Source organism: Notolepis coatsorum (assembly GCF_963971535.1).
Source record: "Notolepis coatsorum genome assembly, chromosome: 14".
NCBI lineage: Eukaryota > Metazoa > Chordata > Actinopteri > Aulopiformes > Paralepididae > Notolepis > Notolepis coatsorum.
The window spans coordinates 115,108,821-115,132,161 of NC_140178.1; the positions used below are offsets into that span (position 1 = coordinate 115,108,821).

The following is a 23,341-nucleotide window of genomic DNA, read 5'->3' on the forward strand; positions in this document are numbered from 1 at the left end:
GGCCACGCTGAAGAGCAACTCCTTCGCCAAGAGCGTCATCGGTAGGAACCCCCGTCGGAACAGTCCCTGAGAATACCATTCCAACATCAATGGGCTGAAATGATGGAAATTTGAATGTTAACCTCCAGGCAGAGAAGTGGCGATTTTATTTTTACTTGAACTTGAGGACTGCATACTTTTTTCTGCAAAGCTTAGCTTTATACTTTATCCGTATAGCACATGCATGAGCCTAGGGGTGGGCAATATGACGATATTAAATAAATATCGGGTACAGTTCATTAACACATTGAATGCCACGGATGCTTTTTGTCGTTAGTTCATGCCGACCTTTGAGTGCCCCCGACGCTATATAGCGTCTGTTTGCCGTTTTTTAAATGTATTGGCGATTTGAATTCATATTTCATCAATCGAGCCTCGGGTTAGTGCTGCAGAGTCTCTCTGAGCTCAATTGGGAAGATACCGCCCCCTATCGTCTCTCCCTGTGTAACTGCACCTCATCAGCTCAGACTAATACAGGGGGAGTGGTCAGTTTGCTAATTTTACTTTTCCGTCAAGGCCAACTGAAGAGACTAAGTCAGGGCTGTACGCTAAGCTTTTTCACTAGGGGCACACTTGCCCCTAAATGAGAAATTTAGGGGCAAAAAATATTTTTTAGGGGCAAATTTTTTAATAACAATTTTACCATTATTAAAAAAAATATGTTCCTCCTGCCTCATTACTGTGGTCCTTTTATTTAACATTTAAGTGCGTTTGTTTTCAGGTTTGTATCTTTTATAATGAACCAACTGAGAGTGTGTAAATCACTAATAGAACAAAAACAACAAACTGTGTGTGTGTGTGCGCGCGCTTGTGTAGTGCTCCTTGAATGAGATCATCACAACACACACACACCATTAATCAGGAGGAGAAGAAACTCTGCATACATTTGTTTCACAATGAAAAGTGCTTTAGAAATCAAATGAATTATTATTATTGTAAATAACCTCATGAAAGGTTTATTATTTGTATGGGTAATTACCTGCTTCATATTTGTGATGTTACTGGTTTCAGTGTATGCCTAAAGTGATCAATGTGTTGGGCCGTTTATAGAGATCTATGCCAATTAATGTTTATGTATATCCGGGACTTTTTTTTTTATAAGAATTGAGAGGTATTTGTATATATGACCTTTATTTTGAAAACTGTTGCAACGCAACCTTATTTACATTTGCGCTTTTGACAGTGAAATGTTCAGTCCAACTTAGCTCGAAGGAAAGACTAATAAAAAAGGTTTAATTGACCCGTATGAGGCTCTTACGGTAGGACTTTGATTGTTTATAGAAGTGGAATGTAATACTATGCAAAACGAGAAATAAACAGTGATTTTACCAGCAGTCATTTCATTTCATATACGGGGAACCGACAATTATTAGTATTATATTATTTGCATATCGTCTCATTATTAGATAGATAGGTTGATACTTTATTGATCCGCGGTGTCAATTTAAGTAGACAGTATTTCACGTCCTAATAGTGGGGTACTCACGTAATGCATGGCTGATCCTGAACGTTAGACGTTTCCGTGTCCCCGTCAATCAATCATCACATCATCACGTCAATCATCATCATCTTATCATCTCTCCACATCGGACGTGGTTGTCATAAAATTGACTGATATCCATTATCCACTCCGTTGTTCTTGCGGAGCAAGAGCCATATTATTATTTAAAGGAAGCGGCCATATTCAGTTTCGTTTCGCTAGGAATTATGGGATTTGGTGTTGGATGTATAGACTACGCAGATAGGGACCTGGTCTTTAATCGCACGATAGACTACAAGTTCCAAGTATATAGCGTGACCCAGATTCACTCCGCGCAAATCTTTTTTTTCACTCAGGCTATCGGTGATCGCAGTAAGTTCATTCATTGCCGACAGATTCTTGTGTCGCACTGACAGCTCGCGTGAGTGGCGTCATCACACGCATTGGATAATTTAGGAGTGAAATGCGAATGCAAGGCTTGAAAGCACTACTCGCAAGCCCGCCCCCAGATAATATTTACCAATCGCAACGGCCAATTAAAGGGGCAATTCGCGATCATATCATCGCAGCGTACAGGCCTGTAAGTGATCGCCGGCCATCAGAACAGCGTGGATTATGTATTTACAGTACCAACACTGTAATCAATAAGCGTGATCGATATTTGGAATGGCGATCAGGAATTGGAATAATCTTTTTGGATAACATCTGATCTCAGGTAAGGAATTTATTTGACAAGTCTTAGGATAATCAGACCTGTTTTCACGGAGATATAAGCTTTTGCCATATGCGTGTGTGTGTGTGTGCGCGGTGATCGCTGATGAGGAAATGAGAGAATATATTTTTCAGCCCGCCTCTATAGCGTGCATAAGTACACATATACTATCGATAATCTAGCGTTTATTTGAAAACTATTCATAAATAGGCCGAAAAATTTCAACGTTTTTGTGTATGCTAGAATATTCCAGTAAATGCCGTTTATCACGGAATCTATATATTTCCCTTGAAAACGAGGGCTTTTCAAAATGCTATAAAACGAAAATGAACCGATAAAAAAACAATCCGTTTCGACAATGTTGACTGCAAACAAGTCATTGATAAACGACAGGCAGATTAGACACATAGCCATAATTTAAGAGAGAGATTATGCGATCACAACGCTATCATTGAAGTGGGTGCTGGCATTCAACGGGGTTTCCAATGTTATATGGCTGGCACTCAAACTGTTAACAATACACTTTTTAAACATATCGTGGACATCGTGATGTTTTGCACAAAACCTCACGTCAGTTTCTAAGCTGCCGTGGCTGAGATGAGACTTACTTTAGCACAGCACTTTTCTCTCTCCCTCACACAGACACACTCGCCCAATTTACGTCACGTACATACACGCACGCACACACACCCAGAGAGAGAGAGGCGGTAACTAAGTTAGCCGCTAACTAAGCTAAGCTAACTAACATTAGCCGCTAGCCGCTAACCCTGGAAATGCTCACAGGGGAGTGATCCACAACACCAGTTCCATATGGGGGGGTGGGGTGGGGGGGGGGTTATATTGACGAGGCTTGACAACAGAGGTTTATATAATCATCATATTGGTGTGACTGTATCCATCAAAGGGTTAAATCAAGCATTTTTAAGTGCTTTAGAGGAAATATCAAAATATATATCGTGTATTGTGATAGAGCAAACAAATATTGCGATATCATTTAGAGGCCATATCGCCCAGCCCTACATGAGCCTGGTCTCTTTTGAAAGATAACATTCTGACGTTACTAATGCAAAAAAGGATAATCACTTTTAGTGCTAAATGTAATAGAGGTTTGAACTTGAGTTCAACTTGAACTTGTGTACTCACATTTTTCTTTAACACTTTCAGAGCCCAAGCTTAATTCCTTTTTACCCCCTTGAATGCCCAGCACCACTTCAATGTTAACGTTAATATCGCCTAATCTATGTTTTAAATGATGGCTATGTGTCTAATCTGCCCGTCGCTTATCAAAGACTCATTTTCCAGTCAACATTGTCGTAGCAGATTGTTTTTTTATCGGTTCATTTCCGTTTTCTAGCATTTTGAAAAGCACTCCTTTTCACAGAAAAAATAAGACATTCCATGATAATCGCCCTTTACTGGAATATTCTAGAACGTTGTCATTTTTCGGCCTATTTATGAATCGTTTTCAAATAAACGCTAGATTATCGATAGTATGTGTACGCATGCACGCTCGTGCCGCGATCTGAAAATCGATTCTCCTAGTTCCTGACCGCTCGCACAGTCAAACAGCCATATCACATAATCACATAAAAGCTTATATCTCCGTGAAAACGGGTCTGATTATCCTAAGACTGGTAACATAGATTCCTTACCTGAGATCAGATGGTATCCAAATGGATTATTCCAATTCCTGATCGCCATTCGAAAAAATCTATCCTTTTATTGATCCACCGCGTATACTGTAAAAACACATAATCCCCGCTGCTCCAGAGTGAAGCTGATCGACGCCGGTTGCATGAGTGAGAAGTAAAATGTGGAGTCCGGGTTTTTTTTTCTCATTCATTTTCATTGAGTTCAATCCAAAAGGGTGAATTACCATCTGGGAGACGATAGGGGGCGCTTTTTTCACATCTGAGCGCCTGGGGTGGCTGAATTTCCAACGGTAGACTCAGTTGATGAAATATGAATTCAGATTGCTAGAAAAATAAAAACGAGAAAAAACGAATATTCTTGTGATGGGCATTCAACCCGCGGGGGTAAACCCGAGAAAACTTGTTAATGGTTGCCAAATTCCAGATTCCATTATTCCAGTATAGCGGTATGAGCTGGACAACACTGTGGATCCATATCCTGAAGTCTTATGTATTTTATAAAAATCCGTTCAGAAATTAGTGTTTGAGAGAGGTTTTAGTAAACCGACGTCCCAAAAAAAAAGTTCCAAAATCCATTTCTGCCATCCACCTCCGTGCGTTCTGAAGTCTGAGTCACAACTGATTTTTGCTCGTCAACTTTCACCTACTTCCTATATTCACACACACACACACACCCCCACGTGTGGTATCGTTGGAAGCGGACACTCGTTGGCTACAACGCTGACCAATCATTTTCGTCATCAGCGCATACTGTCCGACGTTGTAATTTGACGCGCGGCCTGTAAAAAGACGCTCGCCTGAAGTATATCGTCATGTAACTCGAGAACAGAGGTACGGAATTGGTCGACTGAGGTGGCGTTCGAACGGCGGCAAATAGATGTTTCGAACGGTATATTATATGTATATATAATATAAAATGCAGCCCAGAGCCGGTAGACGCTCGCAAAGTGCCGTGACATGCGCGCAAGTGCAAAACGGGATGTATACGTGCCGGTGCGCGTTATGTGGTTAAAGATGCTGTATAGATAACATTCAGCCACTAGATGTCGCACTAGAGCACCAGCATGTCATTGTATCCAGTCAGGTGTAATTCCACGTGGGGACATGGGAAGTAGGGAGGGATACATGCCTGCAACATGTAAACAACAACGTTCATTTTGGACTAGCGGAGTCGTGGTGGAGCTCTGGGACAGAGCTGACTGTTGGACAGAGCACTGTTCGATGAACATTGTTACTCAGCTGATAGAGTTGTGCCCTTCCTGCTGACTTATCGTACAGAACTTATAAGTCGCTTTGGATGAAGGCGTTCAGCTAAATGACTAAATGTAAATGTAATGCCAAGGACACTTCGACATGCTGCTGGGAGGAGCCGGAATCGAACTGGGAACCTGAGAGTGTGTGTGTGTGTGTGTCTGTGTGTGTGTGTGTGTGTGTGTGTGAGCAGGGACTCCAGAGTTCATGGCTCCTGAGATGTACGAGGAGCGTTACGACGAGGCGGTGGACGTCTACGCCCTGGGGATGTGCATCCTGGAGATGAGCACGTCAGAATACCCCTACAACGAGTGCCAGAACGCTGCCCAGATCTACCGCAAAGTCACCAGCGTAAGTTCCTGTGTGTGTGTGTGTGTGTGTGTGTGTGTGTGTGTGTGTGTGTGTGTGTGTGTGTGTGTGTGTGTGTGTGTGTGTGTGTGTGTGAGACATGAGTTGTAAAGTGTATAAATGCAGTTTATACAATGGCATGCAAATTTCTCAATTCTGATTGGCTGAAACAGTCAAGTTACACGTATTTGTTATAACCAACGCTCTTGGTCCCAGGACTAGGGTTGCCACCTTTGACCAGTAGAAATAAGGGACACCTATCATGGGGCGTTTTTTGGCCGAAAATGGCCGGATTTTGTCACTATTTATTTTTTTACTTTATTTCGGTTTTAGGGTTAGGGTTATGTTATTTAATTATTTTGGGTAGCCAGCCCCCCAAACTCCTGAAATGCATATAAATCTATGAAATCTAAATAAAACAATCGATGACATTTATATTAACCCTTTAATCGCCAAGGACGCCGTAACACGTCATTCCCCGCCATGCTTAATCTGCCAATGACGCCGTAACACGTCATTGAGATCAATATTTCTAAAATCTGTGATGGCAATCATAATTCTCCTGCGGAGACTTGAGATCTACTGTTGATCCCCTCTCAACTCTCCAACGGTTCAAGAGCGCCATCTGGTGGCCGATCGGCGGATCGCCCAAACAGCAAACCGGAAACGGAAACTGGTGCTCATCCAAATTCGGTCCGACCACTCGCTATAGCTCCCGGGACTCGAGCTCGACACAATGGATAGCGATCCGTTACCAATAACTCGATAAACAACATGATTTGGACGTATATACTATTATACAACCTGGAGATGGATTGCATATTTCAACATCTCATAATAGAAAACTGTCTACTCCAAGCTGATCGCCCAACGGCCCGAGGAGACTGGGGTAAGTTTCAGCGTTTATTTTTACCGTGTTTGATACAAACTGCTCTGATCATCATATCACCCACACTACATGAATCATCTAACGTTGGCCACGGAATTATAAACGACCCCCCCCCCCCCCATCCGGTCAACATCAGATGATAAGTAGTAACTTCTAGAAGCACGTACATTTGACATTTTTTATCTGGCGCCGATCGCTATCAAACTGTATTTGATCATCAATATAATGCATTTAGGGCTATAAATCACGTTCTGCAGAATGCTGAAGAAAACGATAAAAACATATTTATACTTTAGACCGTATTTTAGTATGAATATGTGAATGAAAAAGTAAAACGTTCCTACATCCTGAACGATAGATAATTGATGTTGAATGGGCCATAGTAATGTCAATTTAGCAATACAATTTAAAAAGTTATAGCCCTGCAAAGAAGGGGAACTTCTCCATAGACAAATAGAGCTGGCAGAGGATGGTATAAGGATGTACATAAGCGTGGCAGAGAAAGGGTTAAAAAGAGCTAGCCCCCCAAACCCCTAAAATACATAGAAATCTATGCATTTTGGAACAGTTACTACTGTATATATAGTCAAGAAAGCATTTAGTCATACTTAAAGTTTAAAGTGCTTTATTTGCATTTAACATTGTTTAAATAAATTGGCTGAACTATAGCCTCAACTTGAGCATAATACTGTATGTAGGCCTGCCACGATAACACATTTTGCTGGGCGATTAATTGCCCCCGAAAATATCGCGATAAGCGATATTATTGCGACCGGTTAGAGAATTTTTTTTGAGAAATTTATTTCCCAAAACTTTTATTTTGAAGCCCACCGCTCCGTCTTTTCCGGTTTTAGACTTTTATTTTGAAGCCCACCGACCGGACCGGAAGTATTGTTGCGATTATCCTAAGCAGAACATATGAGCCGACAACATGTCTCGTCCGGTTGTTTTTGAGCTAATAACAAATGTTGAGATTGTTGGTGAACAACTAACTTTAGGTTAGTTTTAACGTTAGCTACTAACGTTAGATGCAGCTACTACAGGCAATCAACGATGAGGAGGAAGCGTCAAAGCAGTATATAATAGAATAGCTGTGGTGCGTAGGCACTGCAGCATGACTCGAAACTACCGGAGTGTTATAATAAATTAATTCATGTTTAACTTGTCCCCGTGTCCAGTCCTTTGACCAGCCCCACCCGTTCATTGTAAACAATGATGCATGTAATTGTATTAACGTTATTCTGTGTTGTACTTGTAGCTATGCTATACGTTGTATTTCGTTTGTTAGCTAATGTTGTTAGCATGGAATGAGAATCAAAGCTCTATCTTTCATCTTTATTTAGCAGTCCAGTTTCTCCGGGCAGTAGCGAGTAACTACTTGGGTCTAAAAATAGCTAACGTTACACTACAAATAATGCTACTTGGTTAAAAGGAGCCACACTATTGAGAAATGTAGTTAAGCTGTGGCGTTGCCCCACGGGGCTCCCGTGCTGTACTCTAGTAACGTCAGCGACCCGCCTCCCAACACGGACAGTGACTGACAAGCGGCACTGGTTCCGCCTCATTAAAACAAACGCGCAAATAGCAATTAATCGCGCCCGTCAAAATCATTGCATTAATTTTAATTATCGCAGCAATTAATCGATTTATTGCTTATCGCGGCAGGCCTAACTGTATGCATATAAAGTGCTGTAAAAACAAAGCCTGGGAACACTTTTACTGAAAGAGGACAATTTATATTACAATGAAACACTTGTGTGACCCAAATTAAAAGATTAATAAAAAATAAAGTGCAAAGAAGAGTAGGCTCCGGGCTGCCAGGGCAGGCAAATAGAAATACTGACATCTAGTTAAAAACACAACCAGATAAATAAGATGTAATATCCCATACCGAATCAATCTCAGGAGATGTTTCAGTCATGAAGAACTGTGAAACCTGGTCTTGTGTCCTTTGCGTTCTGATATTTTGGGAATGTTGTTCTCCCCTGATGCATGCTGTCTGATGTCAGTCAGTCCACAATGCGCTACAGAAAACACACGCCTACCTACATACTTTGCAGTTCTGTATACATAGTGGCTCCGCTCTGCGTCACTCATGCACTATCCTCGCATATGTGCACGCGCACTGAATAAAATTCCACAATGTACCTTTATCCCAGTATTCGTCTGACCACACCCCTCGTTAGCTTACCTTCATAAGCAGGTGTGTGGTCACCTGCTCTCCTCCTTCTCGCTTTCACCACAAGGAAGTGCCTCGGTAGATCCCCACTTGACGTGTTGTTAGTTGAAAAGAGTTGAGACGTGTTTACATTGTGCTTAGTTTTTTCTTCTCTCATAACTATTCAAAGGGAAAAAGCTAAGTCATAATGTCTACTTCGGAGAGTAGACCCACTCTTCACCAGCGGTTCTCCATTCCCGCCTCTGTCGTGCGTACTGGTGCGGGGCCGCTGCCACTTTCGTGGTTGCCGACCCAGCCCAGGAGACAGCCGATGGATAGTTTGCCTCTCCAAGGAGCCGATGCATCGGTGCCGTCGCCCCGGCGGTGGCATGATCTCGACTCTGGTTCCTCTGGTTCCAGGGAATCGTCCGTTGTTGAGCGGACGGTTCTTTTGGTTCTGGAGGATTTGCGACGCAAGCTTTTCGCGTCTGCCCGTTCACGTCGCAAGATGGTGGCCTGCAGACGCGAACGGCCTGGGTTTGGGGAATTGCTGGAGACCAGCGAGGATGCGTCGGTCTCTGCATGTCCGATGGAAACTGAGGATTTCATGGAAGAGTCGGACGGATTCTTGTTTGAAGGCCCTGTGGAGGCGAGTATCCCTCCTGTCCAGGAAACACCGGAGGGGGGAGAAATGTCTCCTTGGGGCGCCTTGTTCGAGGATGTCGGGGAACCACCTCGGCCTCTTCGGCAGGATGCCCTGCTATCAGCCACATCAGACTGTGGCTCCTCAATTGGTCGAAGCCTGCTGCATGTGAGGGATGCGGGTTCGGTGGAGGAAAGTCAGCAGGGGGAACTGCAGGCTTTGTTTCCCGAGCTCATGGCGATAGCTGCCGCTGCCGCAGCCATTGCCTGCTCCTGCCCCCGATGATCTCATGCCCCCGATGATCTCATAGGTCATCTCTGGCAGCGTCGCCCGGTGAGAGGGGTGGATGTTGTCTACCCATTTTTCCCCTCAATGGGGGCCTATGTTCGTCAGGGCCAGGCGGTGTCTCACATCATGGGACTTACCCCCGCCTACGTACCAGTTACGCGGGTGTCGGGGTTGGTCAAAGGTATGAGAGAGGGCGTGCCACGGCTTGATAGACCGATGGCCGCTCTCCTCTGTCCGGATGTGGTGTGGGAACCATTATGCAAGCCGGTTCTCCATGGAAGATCGGCTAGGCGATTGGCATATTGGGGTGACCAGTCATTTATCGCTGGTACACAATCGCTGGCTGCGGCTTCTAACATCGCGCACCTGGCTAGATTTGTATCGGGGATAATGACGGGCGGCACGGGTCTGACCGAGGTAAAAATCAGATCACCCAGGCGGCAGGAGCTGTCCTGCATCTTACCCAGGTGCAGGCCATAGCCTCTGGGAAAATGCGCGCCCTGGCCACCCTGACCCAGCGCCACCTTTGGCTGGAGCAGGCTCGAGTGCCGGAGAAGAAGGGAGTCCCTCTTCTGACGGCCGACCTCTCCGATGCTGGATTATTCGGGAAGGCCCTGCAGCTGATGACCTCAACGTGCAGAGAGATGGCAGAGGAGCGGTCCGTGCTCCAGCCCCATTTTCCACCTCCCGTCCTTGCCGGTGGAGTCAGAAGGCTTCCACGACGTCGAGCTCCCTCCGCCGTGCCTACCACTGCCTCCGCCGCCACTGCTGGCCCCTCCAAGAAGGCCAGGAGGAGAGACGGCGATTCTGCTGCCGCCGGCCCATCCACGACCGGAGGAGACGGTAGGGAACGCCGTGACCAGCAGCCGATCCACTACCGTCCCTCCGGGGCTTCTCGGGGTGGCAAAACCCGAGCGGCTCGAGGCGGCAGACGCCGCTAAAGTGACTTTTCCCCCTGTGGTCCCCTCTACACCCTCCCCGGCCCCCTCATGATTTTGTGCCGTAAATAATAAATAAATAGTTCCCTAAAAAAGGGGACTATATTATTGGCCAAACAAACTGTGTGTTTCTTCACTAATACATATGATGGGTTTGCGAAATGTGAATCTGCATTATTACATTGAGAGATGAGTCGTGTTGTGTTACGATATTAAGCAAGGTCTGCAAGCATACAATCAGTCATAGAAAGGTTCTATTAGCCTGACGCTCCACATGCAGGTAGAAGCTGGTGGTATGTTCTGTTGCTTAAGCAAAGTAATGTTGAGCCACAGCACTGTTGTGTTAGTTGCAGTAATACTCGTGCACACACGTTCCACGGCTTGGCCGTTACTCTCTGTCAGTGTTTTGCTATGTACGACATAGAAAGCGGGTGTAGGATTCACACACACACGACTTGTTTTGTTATAAATCCTGTTCACATTCTGTGGGTAGCGGGCATTGTATTAGCTTATGCTATACATTGGCATTCTACCGAAGGTCTCAAAATGCTACAGTTGTTTTTGGTGTGTAGGGAAGAAGGGGTTGTGTGAGGGGGTGCCGAATAAACCCCTCCTTCCCACTTGATTGGTTTAGGGGATTTTTTCTCATTTCTGCTGAGCCAGTCGGGGCCGAGCCGTTCAACGTCTTGGCAGGGGGGGGGGGTTATCTTGACACGACTCCTATTACAAACAGGAGTCGTGTACAGGGTTTCCCCCCGTCAATACATATACGTTGCTATGGCGACGGCTTCCATGAGTTAAGATCTTTACGTAAGGTTTGTGGTGTTAAAGTGTCGGGTTAGAGTAAAAGTGTCGATAAAAGTGTCGATTTTATGTGTAAACTTGAGTCAGTTGGTCACGTGACTCACAGTTGACATGTCTTTTTCATAACTGCGACTCGTGTGGGAAGGCTTCTGGGGAAGTTCGGTCTATACTCTTTGACAAAAGGAGTGACTGGATGTAAAAATGTAAACAGTTTTTACTCCCAGCTGTGCAGTTGGGTTTATACTGCTGATACTTCTTCTTTATTATTATAAAGAGTTGGAGTTGGTTGCATCTCACCCCTCTTGTCGTTCCCCTGGGCGCCTTGGGGATTCAATGAAAGGTCTAAATAGCCTATTTATTGATGTGGATATACCCGATGCACACATACTGCTAGTTCGGGATGTTCTGTTGGACATTAAGCAACTGACTGGCGTGCCTTGGTTGCTTGGGGTTAAAACAGCGTTTTTATAAAGCAACTGGGATGGGGGTTTTTCCTCTTCCGACGACCTGTGTGGTTGTCGACCGATTCTCGTTCATATCGGGGGATGATGACAGAATGGATCTGAACATACGTAGAAGGGTTTCACGCCCTGGGGGTGGGCCGCCGGGCGCGGTTCGCACCGAACGTCTGGGTGGCGCCTTCTTTTCATGTCTAAGATCAACACGCATGTCTGCCCCTTCTCCTGGAGTTGGCAGATCGGCGTGGTTAGGGCACGGGACTGGTTCTGGACACGCTGGTCCGGATCAGTTGCCACCGTTGTCCGCCGGAGATGCAGATCTGCTGTTCTGGTACCCTGAGGGACTTGGGCTTTTTTCAGGGGGAAAAATGCCAGGTCGGTCCGGGTGTCACAGGGTTAAGCGCTATGGAGCCCTTGTTGGATACATTGTATTCTACACTGTCGTAATGGCTTACGGCCTGTTGGGGTGGTCTTTGGCCTCCTCGGGGGACCCTGTGCTCCCCGTATCGCCGGGCCCGGTCCGAAGTAATGTTTTCGTTGACCCGTAGGCCCGGGATAACCCTGTTGGAAACTGAAACGCGGGTACTGCGGTGGTGTTGCAGGTGCGTTTTGGAGTTTTTTTCCTGAGGGGTTATGGGACCGACCACCGCACAGGGTAATGCCTGGGTGGTTGGTTCTCTGGGAGTTGACACCACACCGACACACCAGAGAACCAACCACCCAGGCATTACCCTGTGCGGTTGAGTGTGCCCCTGCGCGTTTGTGACGTCTGCCAATTGTGTCAGCCTTCGCTTTGAGGGAGGTTTGTCATGGTGACGACAACGCCAGCATACGCCCCTTCCGCCGGGGCGGCTGTGTTCAGCTGTCCCCTCTGGCGCCTGTCTCGTCCGCAGTCTCCAGGCTCGGGTTAACAGCCTGTTGCCTGGTTTTTTCCCCGGTGCGCTGCCTGCTTCCGTGGTAAGTCTTGTTATTGCGGCCGTGCTGACTGTCTGTACTGCAGGGTCAGTGTGCCAGGCGGTGTACTATTGGGGGGACAGGGCCCGCTCGGCTGAGGGGCCTTTGTCCGAATATGCTGGCGATGTGGGGGGCGGGGTCACTAGGTGCCCACCTGGTGGGGTCTTGATGCTGGCATCATGGACCTCTCCGGGCCCCCGTTCCAGGGGGTCCAGTCCCTTTGGTGGGTCTGGGCCTTCCTTCGCGCTCCGCTGCTACGGCCTTGCCACAGGGTTGGGTTTGCCCTTGACCCCGTGATTCTGGGGGCAGTAACGAGGTTGTTCCCTCCGTTCGTTCCAGGGTGGCATGCGGGTTGTGCGTGTGTGTAGTCGTGGGGTCAGGCCACGGTCTGCTCACCCTGTGCGTTGAGTTGCTTGAGTGCCTCTTCGCACGGTCGGGTCCGTCGTCCTCCCGGGATACCTCCAATAGGGGGGTGGCTCCCGCTCGGCCTCCCTTGTGCATGAGTGACGCCGAGCGGAGCCACTATGTATACAGAACGATAGGTTATGGCTATAACCTAGTTCTGTTAATAGTGGTGACACTCGGTGTCCGACGCCGCTGCAGCCCTTGATCTCGCCTTGTGGTGAAAGCTTGGGAAGGAGGAGAGCAGGTGACCACACACCTGCTTATGAAGGTAAGCTAACGAGGGGTGTGGTCAGACGAATACTGGGATAAAGGTACATTGTGGAATTTTATTCAGTGCGCGTGCACATATGCGAGGATAGTGCATGAGTGACGCCGAGCGTCACCACTATTAACAGAACTAGGTTATAGCCATAACCTATCGTTTGCTTTGTAAACATCTCCACTGACTATCACGCCAGAGGTTTGCCTCGTCCCATTCAGGTCTGTACTTCTGGAGGTGTTTTGTCTTTTTAGGACGCGGTGGAGTAGTGTCTGCTGTAGACAATCATTTCAAAGCGATTTCGAAAATAAATCACGCAGCGCACAGACTCTCTGATTGGCACAACGGAACAGAACTCTTCCTAGCAACGTGAAAGCGCTAATTTTCATTGGTCGGTGAGCTGCTGAGCGCACGCCCACCATACCCGAGTTGCCATGTCTGTTTATTTTCCGCAACTTTTGGACACACTTTTGCTTGTTTTTGTAGGTCGGCTGGCTCATTTCTCTCACTAAACTGGCAACCTTAAAATACGGGACAAAGGGCGTCCCGTATCAGTTCAATACGGAACGCGTCTTTTAGTTTCCAATTACGGGACGATTCCGTATTTTAAGGGACGGGTGGCAACCCTACCCAGGACCCGCCCACAACCGAATTACTATCAATCTGCCGTGCGAGTTTTTAGAAGTGAAAGCAAGATGGCGGACACGCCGGACAGTAAACGTTACGAAAGGATATGTTGATAGGCTCATAAAGACTAAATGAAAAACGATTCTGTCACGGCGATGTTCGTTTTTTAAACAATGTTGGATTATGTAATTGGTGGGTCATGAGTCATTGTGGAACAAAATAAAAATCACGTGAATTGATTGATTGATTAATTGCTAATTTTATTACTGTCCGCCTTGTTTCCAACTGGTTAAGCTTGGCGACTCTTTCGAAGTTGCTCTCTTTCGAAGTTGGTTAAGCTTAGAGTTTGTCTTTAGAGCAGGGCGATAGACCACCAGCCCTGATTCCAAACTCTAACCTTAACCAACTTCAAAAGAGAGCGACTTCGAAAGAGTCGCCAAGCTTAACCAGTTGGAAACAAGGCGGACAGTAATAAAATTAGCAATCAATCAATCAATCAATTCAATAATCCACGCCCACTTAAAACAGCGCACCTCCCAGCTGCTTCTATAGAAAGTAGGTTTAAAAAAAAATTCCTCCTATAGGGCAAAGAAAACTTTTTTGTTTTTGTTTTACCTACTTTCTATAGAAGCATCTAAGAATGAAGTTCTATAGAAAGTAGGTAAAAAAAAAGAAATTGGATGTGTTAGTTTGTTGGATGTCTTAGTTGAAAGACAGTTGGATGTGTTAGTTTGTTGGATGTTTATGTTTATGTTTATTTAGGATCCCCATTAGCTTTTGCACTAGGCAAAAGCTATTCTTCTTGGGGTCCGGCACACACAAATGTACAACAACATTCAATACACTACATCATCACCAACATCAACATCAATACATTACATCATCATCAACATCAACATCAGTCACATCATCAATTACATCACTATCAACATCAGTTAGAATGACATTGTACAAAATATCCACCAGCAAAAAGCATTCAAATATAATTACTAAAATAACTAAAATCAAACAAATAGTGCTTCCTGAGCAGCACTCACCGCCATCAACTTAAACACAACCAACAGTCAACTGGTTTTCACCTGTATGCCATAATAGCTCAGTGCATTCTCACCAGCAGATGGCACTTTAACTTCCTCTTGAAGGCCTTGGATTCTATTTTTCGGCTAAGTAGCTTGGCAATGAGTTCCATTCCATGATAGCTCTGTAAGTCACAGAAGATTTTAGTAGATTTAGTTGAGAGACAGTTTCATTTCATTTCAAACCTTTATTTATACTCGTGAAAGCACTGAGGTTTCCCTCATTTACAGTGATGACGAGTTAACAAAGGACACAAATATCATAACAGTTAATAATTACAATGAATTACAATTACTACAATGATGGATTCAAAACAATTACATGATTCAATACATAGGTCAAGTGCAATGCCTTTAAACTCCATGAATGACGGGAATGTTCCGAGCTTTAGAGTCTTTTGCAGGGTATTCCATGTGTATGGAGCATCGTAGGAGAAGGCAGATTTTCCAAGCTCAGACCGAACTCGAGGCACCCTGAGCACAAGCCGATCATTCGAACGAGTTTGGTAGGTGACAGCACTCCAGACCAACAAAGATGTAATATAAGGTGGAAGTTTGCCAATAATTGCTTTGTAGATAAAAAGATACCCATGATAACTACGTCGCAACGAGAGAGATGGCCAGCCTACCCTCTCATACAAAAGACAATGGTGAGTATCATATTTGTCACCCGTAATAAATCTTAGGGCGGAGTGGTAGGCAGAATCCAAAGGCCTTAATGTAGATGTAGACGCATGCCTGTAAATGACATCACCATAGTCCAATATTGACAAAAAAACAGCCTGTATAATTCTTTTCCTACAGAACATAGGAAAACTAGCGCGGTTACGGTACAAGAAACCAATCTTTTGCCGTAATTTTGTAGCTAGGTTATCTATATGGAATTTAAAAGAAAGTTTATCATCTAGCCATATACCAAGATATTTATACTCACTAACTCTTTCAATATACAAACCATTTGCTGTTGTTAGGTGTAGCATGTCATAATCTATAACCCTGGCTCTAGAAAACATCATAGACTTGGTTTTACTAGCATTAAGCACTAACTTGAGCTTAGCTAGAGCATTTTGGAGAGTGTCAAACGCAAGCTGCAGGTTCACAATAGTAAGTAAGTAAGTAAGTAATTTATTTATAAAGCACGTTTAAAAGCCCAAGAGCCAACCTGTGAGGTTTTGTCCGCTGCTCACCAACTTTCTCTGTCTTCTTTAAGCCTACTGTTAGGAATTCCCTACTCACTCTCTCTAGCCCCCACCCTCTCGTTCTTTACTCTCGTTTACTCTCAGTGGCCACACCTGGACTATTATCAATTACCTCTCGCACCTGTGGTGGCAGGCTAATTAGTTCCCCTGTGGGCTTTAAATACCAGGGCTCTTCCCCTCGTTTCGGCGTGGGGTCGTGTTGTATTCATGCTGAGTCATATTCTCTAACATCTAGACTCTTTCGGGAGATCCTCTGGTCTACCAATGCTGTAAGATGGATCTCTCCAGCCTTGAGATGTTTGCTCCAGCCTTCGTCTGCTGTCGCCGTAGCCTGTGGAGGAGACTGTTCTGCGCTCCCTGTAACTTCCACGGGAGGCACCCCAGCGTTCCACTGCAGACCCCAGCGCAGCTGTTCGTCCTGACGCACATCTAGACCAACGCGCATCTCCCGGACCCTCGGGCTTGGCACGCTCTCCAGTCACCAGCGCGCAACGCGCATCTTCAAGGGCCTTGGCCACCTGTCGCCGTTTGCCTGGAGGGAGACATTGTACTGCGCTCTCTAATTCTCTACGGGAGGTATTCCAGTGTTCCACTCCAGACCAGCGCGCCAGATGCGCTCAAGCCTTCGCCACCTGCCGCCGTTTGCCTGGAGGGAGACACTGTACTGCGCTCTCTAATCCTCTACGGGAGGTATTCCAGTGTTCCACTTCAGACCTTCGAGCTTGGCACGCTCCTCCGTACCAGCGCACAGACGCGCATCTTCCAGACCTTCGAGCTTGGCACGCTCCTCCGTACCAGCGCACAGACGCGCATCTTCCGGACCTTCGAGCTTGGCACGCTCCTCCGTACCAGCGCACAGACGCGCATCTTCCAGACCTTCGAGCTTGGCACGCTCTCCAGACCTCAGCGCGCCGACGCGCATCTTCCAGACCTTCCTGCTTGGCACACTCCTCCACGCAGACGCACCAGATGCGTCTCTCGGTTCCGACGCGCACACCAAGGTGTGGCGCGCACTCTGTTCCTCGGCTCCGACAGCGGCTACCCGGTGGACGACACCCTCGCCACCGCCACTGTTCCGACGCGCACACCAAGGTGTGGCGCGCACTCTGTTCCTCGGCTCCGACAGCGGCTACCCGGTGGACGACACCCTCGCCACCGCCACTGTTCCGACGCGCACACCAAGGTGTGGCGCGCACTCTGTTCCTCGGCTCCGACAGCGGCTACCCGGTGGACGACACCCTCGCCACCGCCACTGTTCCGACGCGCACACCAAGGTGTGGCGCGCACTCTGTTCCTCGGCTCCGACAGTCGGCTACCCGGTGGACGACACCCTCGCCACCGCCACTGTTCCAGCACTGGCGCGCACTCTGTTCCTCGGCTCCGACAGCCAGCCACCCGGTGGCGATGCCCTCGCCCCGCTGCTGTCCCTGTACCTTTACGCATACGCCTGGGTGAGTTTTGATTGTGATGTCACTCACTCAGCGTAGTGCCCTTGCCCCCGTTCCCGCTGCTGTCCCTGTACCTTTACGCATACGCCTGGGTGAGTTTTGATTGTGATGTCACTCACTCAGCGTAGTGCCCTTGCCCCCGTTCCCGCTGCTGTCCCTGTACCTTTACGCATACGCCTGGGTGAGTTTTGATTGTGATGTCACTCACTCAGCGTAATGCCTCTTGCCCCCGTTCCCGCTGCTGTCCCTGTACCTTTACGCATACGCCTGGGTGAGTTTTGATTGTGATGTCACTCACTCAGCGTAATGCCTCTTGCCCCCGTTCCCGCTGCTGTCCCTGTACCTTTACGCATACGCCTGGGTGAGTTTTGATTGTGATGTCACTCACTCAGCGTAATGCCTCTTGCCCCCGTTCCCGCTGCTGTTCCTGTTCCATTACGCATACGCCTGGGTGAGTTTTGATTGTGATGTCACTCACTCAGCGTAATGCCTCTTGCCCCCGTCTCGCTGCTGTTCCTGTTCCATTACGCATACGCCTGGGTGAGTTTTGATTGTGATGTCACTCACCCAGCGTATTGCCTCCTTTAGTTCTCACTTAGTTATTAGTTTGGACATTTCATCTCCCACTCTGTTTTGTTCTCTCGTGGATATTATTTTGGACATTTCATCTCCCACTGTGTGTTTGTTCACACGAAGATAGTATTTACTTTGTTACTTTGTTATTTGGACTGTTCTGCATCTGCTCTGTTTGTTCCCTTTGAATATTAACCCTCTCCTCTGTTCTGCAGAGCGGCCCAGATGTTTTCCCACCAGTCCCCAGTTCCTCCCTGTCCCCAGCCCGCCTCCGCGGTTCTCTGTCCCCAGTTCCTCCCTGTTCCTCAGCCCGCCTCCGCGGTCCTCAGTCCCCTCTGTCCCAAGTTCTCCCCTTCTAGTTCCACCTAGTCCCTAGTCCTCTATCCCTAGTTCTCCTAGTCCCTAGTCCTCCTTCCCTAGTTCTCCTAGTCTCTAGTTCCTCTGTTTCCCTAGGCGTTCCCTTAACCTTCCCTAGGCGTTCCCTTAACCTTCCCTTAGGCGTTCCCTTACCTTCCCATAGTGTTCCCTTTTCCTGCCCGCCTCTTAAAGGCACTTTACCTTCCCCTCTTGTGTTATTCCTGTGTTTTGTGTTTTCTCCCTTAAAGGGACAGTGCCCTTTTTCCCTGTTCTAAATAAATATCTGTTTCTTGGCAAACCATCATACCTGTCTTGTGTTGTGCGATTGGGGTCGGTTACAAACCATAACACAACCAAAGTGCTGTACAATCAAATCTTAAAATCAATGTCCTAATATAAAATACACAAATACAAAAATACAAAAAGGCACAGCAGGACAAGACAGTAGGACAGTAGGACAACACACGAATAGGGGAACACAAAGTACAGTAGCACACAGGGGACAGAGGAGCATAATAAGAGATACAAGAGGGAGGGGGCAGGATAAAATTACATGGGAGTGTGTGAGTTAGGGTGTGGGAGAATCAGGGTTTATTGAAGGCCAGGGAATAGAAGTGGGTTTTTAGACGGGCCTTAAATGTCTCCAGTGAGGGGGCAGATCGGATCTCCAGGGGAAGCTGGTTCCATAGCTTGGGGGCCACGGCCTTGAAGGAGCGATCGCCTCTCTTTTTGAGTCTGGTGCGGGGGGGGGGGACCAGCCGAGCCTGGTTGGAGGATCTTAGTGACCTGGGTGCTGCGTAGGGGGTGATGAGTTCGGTGATGTATAAGGGTGCTGCACCCGATAGTGCTTTAAAGGTGAGGAGGAGGATTTTAAAGTCTATTCTAAATGGGACTGGGAGCCAGTGTAGGGAGGCTAGGACTGGTGTGATGTGCTCTCTCTTTCTGGTACCGGTAAGGAACCTAGCTGCAGAGTGCTGGACCATTTTGAGGCGGGACATGGCTGTCTGACTGATGCCGGTGTAGAGGGCATTGCAGTAGTCAAGGCGTGAGGTTATGAATGCATTGACTACCGTTTCCAGGTCAACGGGTGAGAGGATTGGTTTTATTTTACTGATGTTGCGGAGTTGAAAGAAGCATGATTTGACTACGGCATTTACCTGCCGGTCGAATTTGAGCTCTGGGTCAAAGATTACACCCAGGCTCTTGACGTGGGGTTTGAGGTGGGTGGAGAGTTGTCCTAGGCTGTTGGAGAGTGTTTTGGTGGAAGAGGGGGGGCCAAACAAAATGATCTCCGTTTTATTTTCATTTAGCTGTAAGAAGTTAAGGGCCATCCAGCTTTTTATGTCCCTGAGACAGTTTTTAAGAGAGTCTAGGTTAGCTGTGTCAGAGGGGTTGAGGGGAAGGTAGATTTGGGAGTCATCGGCATAAAAGTGATATGAAATGTTGTGTTTCTGGATGATTTCGGCCAGGGGGAGCATGTAGATGGAGAAGAGTATGGGGGCCAGGATGGAACCTTGGGGGACCCCATACGGTAGACTAGCTGTGGGGGAGGAGTGTCCACCCAAACTGACCGAAAAGGAGCGGCCGCTCAAGTAGCATGCGAACCAGTTTAGGGCAGACCCCCCAATACCTAGCCTGTGTTCGAGACGATCGACCAGGGTGGAGTGGTCGACCGTGTCGAACGCGGCAGAGAGGTCCAGGAGGAGGAGCATGGCACAGCTACCTGAGTCGATGGTGAGAAGCAGGTCATTGTAGATTTTGACTAGCGCTGTCTCAGTGCTGTGCCCTGCCCTGAAACCTGACTGGAATTTGTCTAGGAGGTTGTTGTGATGTAGGAAGGGGAGGAGCTGTGCCAGGACAGCCTTTTCTAAAATCTTAGATAGGAAGGGTAATTTGGATATGGGCCTGTAATTATTGAAAAGAGCAGGGTCTAGGTTAGGTTTTTTTAGGAGGGGCTCAACCATGGCGTGCTTAAGGGAGGAGGGAACAGAGCCAGATTCCAGAGAGCTGTTTATGATAGACAAAATACTGGGGCCTACTATGTCCATGGAGTCTTTTAGAAGATGGGTAGGGAGGGCATCAAGGGGGGATGTGACAGTCCGCATGCCTGCCACCAGCTCTCTGAGAGTGGTTAGAGAGATGGGTTGGAAGTTGTTCAAAAGAGCTGGGCAGGAGGGGTGGGAGGGAGGGGGAAGTGGGCAGGAGGGCTGGGCAGGAGGGGGGGCCGGGCAGGGGGGCTGGGTAGGAGGGGGGGGTGGAGGAGGACGATGAGATGGCTAATCTAATGGTTTCCACCTTCCTAATGAAGAAGTTTAGGAATTCTTCACATTTGGAGGGGGAGGCATCGGGGCAGGGGGCGGGAGGAGGGGAGGTGAAAGAGTTAATGGTCGAAAAAAGGACTCTGGGATTGTGACAATTTTTGGCAATTATTTCTGAGAAGTGCCTTTCTCTCGCCACCTTAACTGCCTCCTGAACAGTATCCGCAATGCAGTAGACAACTGTATCATCCGCATAAAGATGAGCCTGACAACCTGCTAGTGCTGAAAGACTAGAAACAATATCATTAATATAGATTGTAAAGAGGACCGGCCCCAATACCGAACCCTGTGGTACACCCTTAGACAATGGCAGGAAATCAGATTGAAAGTTACCTGAATTCACAGATTGACACCTTGAAGATAAATAGTCCTGAAACCAAGCACAAGCGGCTTTATCCAGGCCAATGCTAGCTAGACTATTCAAAAGCAAGTGATGGTCTACTGTATCAAACGCCTTTGAGAGGTCTACAAAGAGAACTGCACAATGCTTCCCATTGTCCAGGGCTGAAATAATGTCATTAGTGACCAAAGTAACAGCTGTAATAGTACTATGATTTGCTCTGAAACCTGATTGGTGAGTACTTAGCACTGAGCAACTTGAGAAAAAGGTTTTTAATTGGTTGTTTACCAAGGTCTCCAGTGCTTTGGCTAGGCATGATAGTTTGGAGATAGTTATCCCTATCCCCCCCTTTATGCAAGGGGAGCACCTTGGCAGATTTCCACACTTGCGGGACTATGCCAGATGCAATAGAAAGGTTAAAGATGTGTGACAATGGCTCACAAATGACAGGGGCTGCCAGTTTTATAAAAAAAATAGTCTAAATTGTCCACACCAGTAGAACACTTAGGGTCTATGGATTGCAAGATATTGAGAGTTTCACTAGATGAAAATGGCTGGAAGGAAAATGTAGGTACACACGAGGCATGATCGAAGATTGGGCTAGGGTCAGTCAACATCCAGTGGAGCCAGCCCAGTAGACAACCTGTCAAATAAGGACCCAGCCTCAATGAAGTGTTTATTGAAAGCAAGACAAATTTCCTGAGGATCCGAGATTTTACAATCAGCCACATTAATACACAATGGCAATGTAGCAGGGTTATTTTTTGACAGGTTTACTGCACCCCAGAATTTACCTGGGTTAGAGTAGGAATTCGAGACTAAGTCTAAAAAGTAATCAGATTTAGCCTTCCTCACAGCTGCAGTAGTTCTATTTCTAAGTTGTCTGAAGGAAAGCCAGTCTTGCGTATCCCCAGTGCGTCTAGCACGTGACCACACAGAGTTCCGCTCAGAAAATAATGCTGACAGCTCACTTGAGAACCACGGTGCCACCCTATCCTTAATCCTAGTCCTTTTATAAGGAGCATGTTTATCTACAAAGCAATTAAATGTCTTTATAAAAGAATCCAGTGCAGTTTGCACATTATCAGACCCTGCTAAACATAGACTATTATTAGTAGCAATGTCCTCCAAAAAGGTTTGGGGGTTAAAGATTTTAAGATTTCAGTTGGATGTGTTAGTTTGTTGGATGCCTTACTGAGAACAGTTGGATGCACTTCCGAGCTGCTTCCACATGGAGGCAACTTCTCTCTTTTAATTTTTTTGGGAACTACTTTTTCTGCGGATGGTTTTGTCAATAAATCTTCAATTAATGTGTGTTTATTGTATAGCAATAAGGTTGGATGACATCGGCCATTGTATAAAAGCCATTACACCACGCGCAATCATGGGTTATGAGAATTAGACTATGCCTGGGGGGGTCTAACAACCCTCGGCTGCGCCTCTACAGGATGATAACCTTTTCACTGCCACATGACAATAGGTTAACCCTTTCACTACCACACTACAGAAGGTTAACCCTTTCACTACCACACTACAATAACCTTCTGTAGTGTGGTAGTGAAAGGGTTAACAGAAGACAGTGTTTCCCCTAGGATTTTATTTCAGGGGGTGTATAGAATAGAATAGAATCGAATAAAAATACTTTAATCATCCCGAGGGAAATTTGACACTACAAATCGCTCGCATGAAACATTTAGACATTTAGACAGAACAAGGTCACGTATTAGAATAACAAAACAAATTGCCTAAGAATAAGAATAGAATAAAATCTACAGAAGTCTATAGAAGTGTAATATTGAACAGTGTTGTTTTTAAAAGTAAAAGTCCAGGGCCCTCATTCATCAACGTGTTCTACGCACAGATCTGTGCTTACCCTGTGCGTACGATAATTTCTAAGCAAAGAGTGGGATTCATCAATTTCGATTTGAACTTGACTTCGTGCTTACATCTACGCACAGGTCAGACCTGGCGTACCTAGCGCCCAGTGGTAGAATATATTATTACAACAAGGAAATGAGCTTCTGTGCATAATAACACTGGCACGTTCTGTACGAAACGTAGTTCATTATAGTTCATTGTAAAATAGCAACAGTAGTGTAATTATGGTCAAAACCCTATAAATAGC

The 23,341-nt window shown here is 46.6% G+C and overlaps 1 protein-coding gene across 1 annotated transcript in view; it reads left to right on the forward strand.

The window, feature by feature from the left end:
- Position 1: 1 nt before the first annotated feature.
- The window catches only part of LOC311240728 (serine/threonine-protein kinase WNK4-like), a gene marked incomplete at its 5' end in the record, with an annotated part of 152,523 nt that continues 129,183 nt past the window's right edge, over positions 2-23,341 (forward strand). The window contains 2 exons of the mRNA XM_084329301.1: positions 2-41; positions 5,328-5,485. Of these exons, the coding sequence (XP_084185427.1) occupies positions 2-41; positions 5,328-5,485 (198 nt within the window). The remainder of the gene's footprint in view (positions 42-5,327; positions 5,486-23,341) is intronic.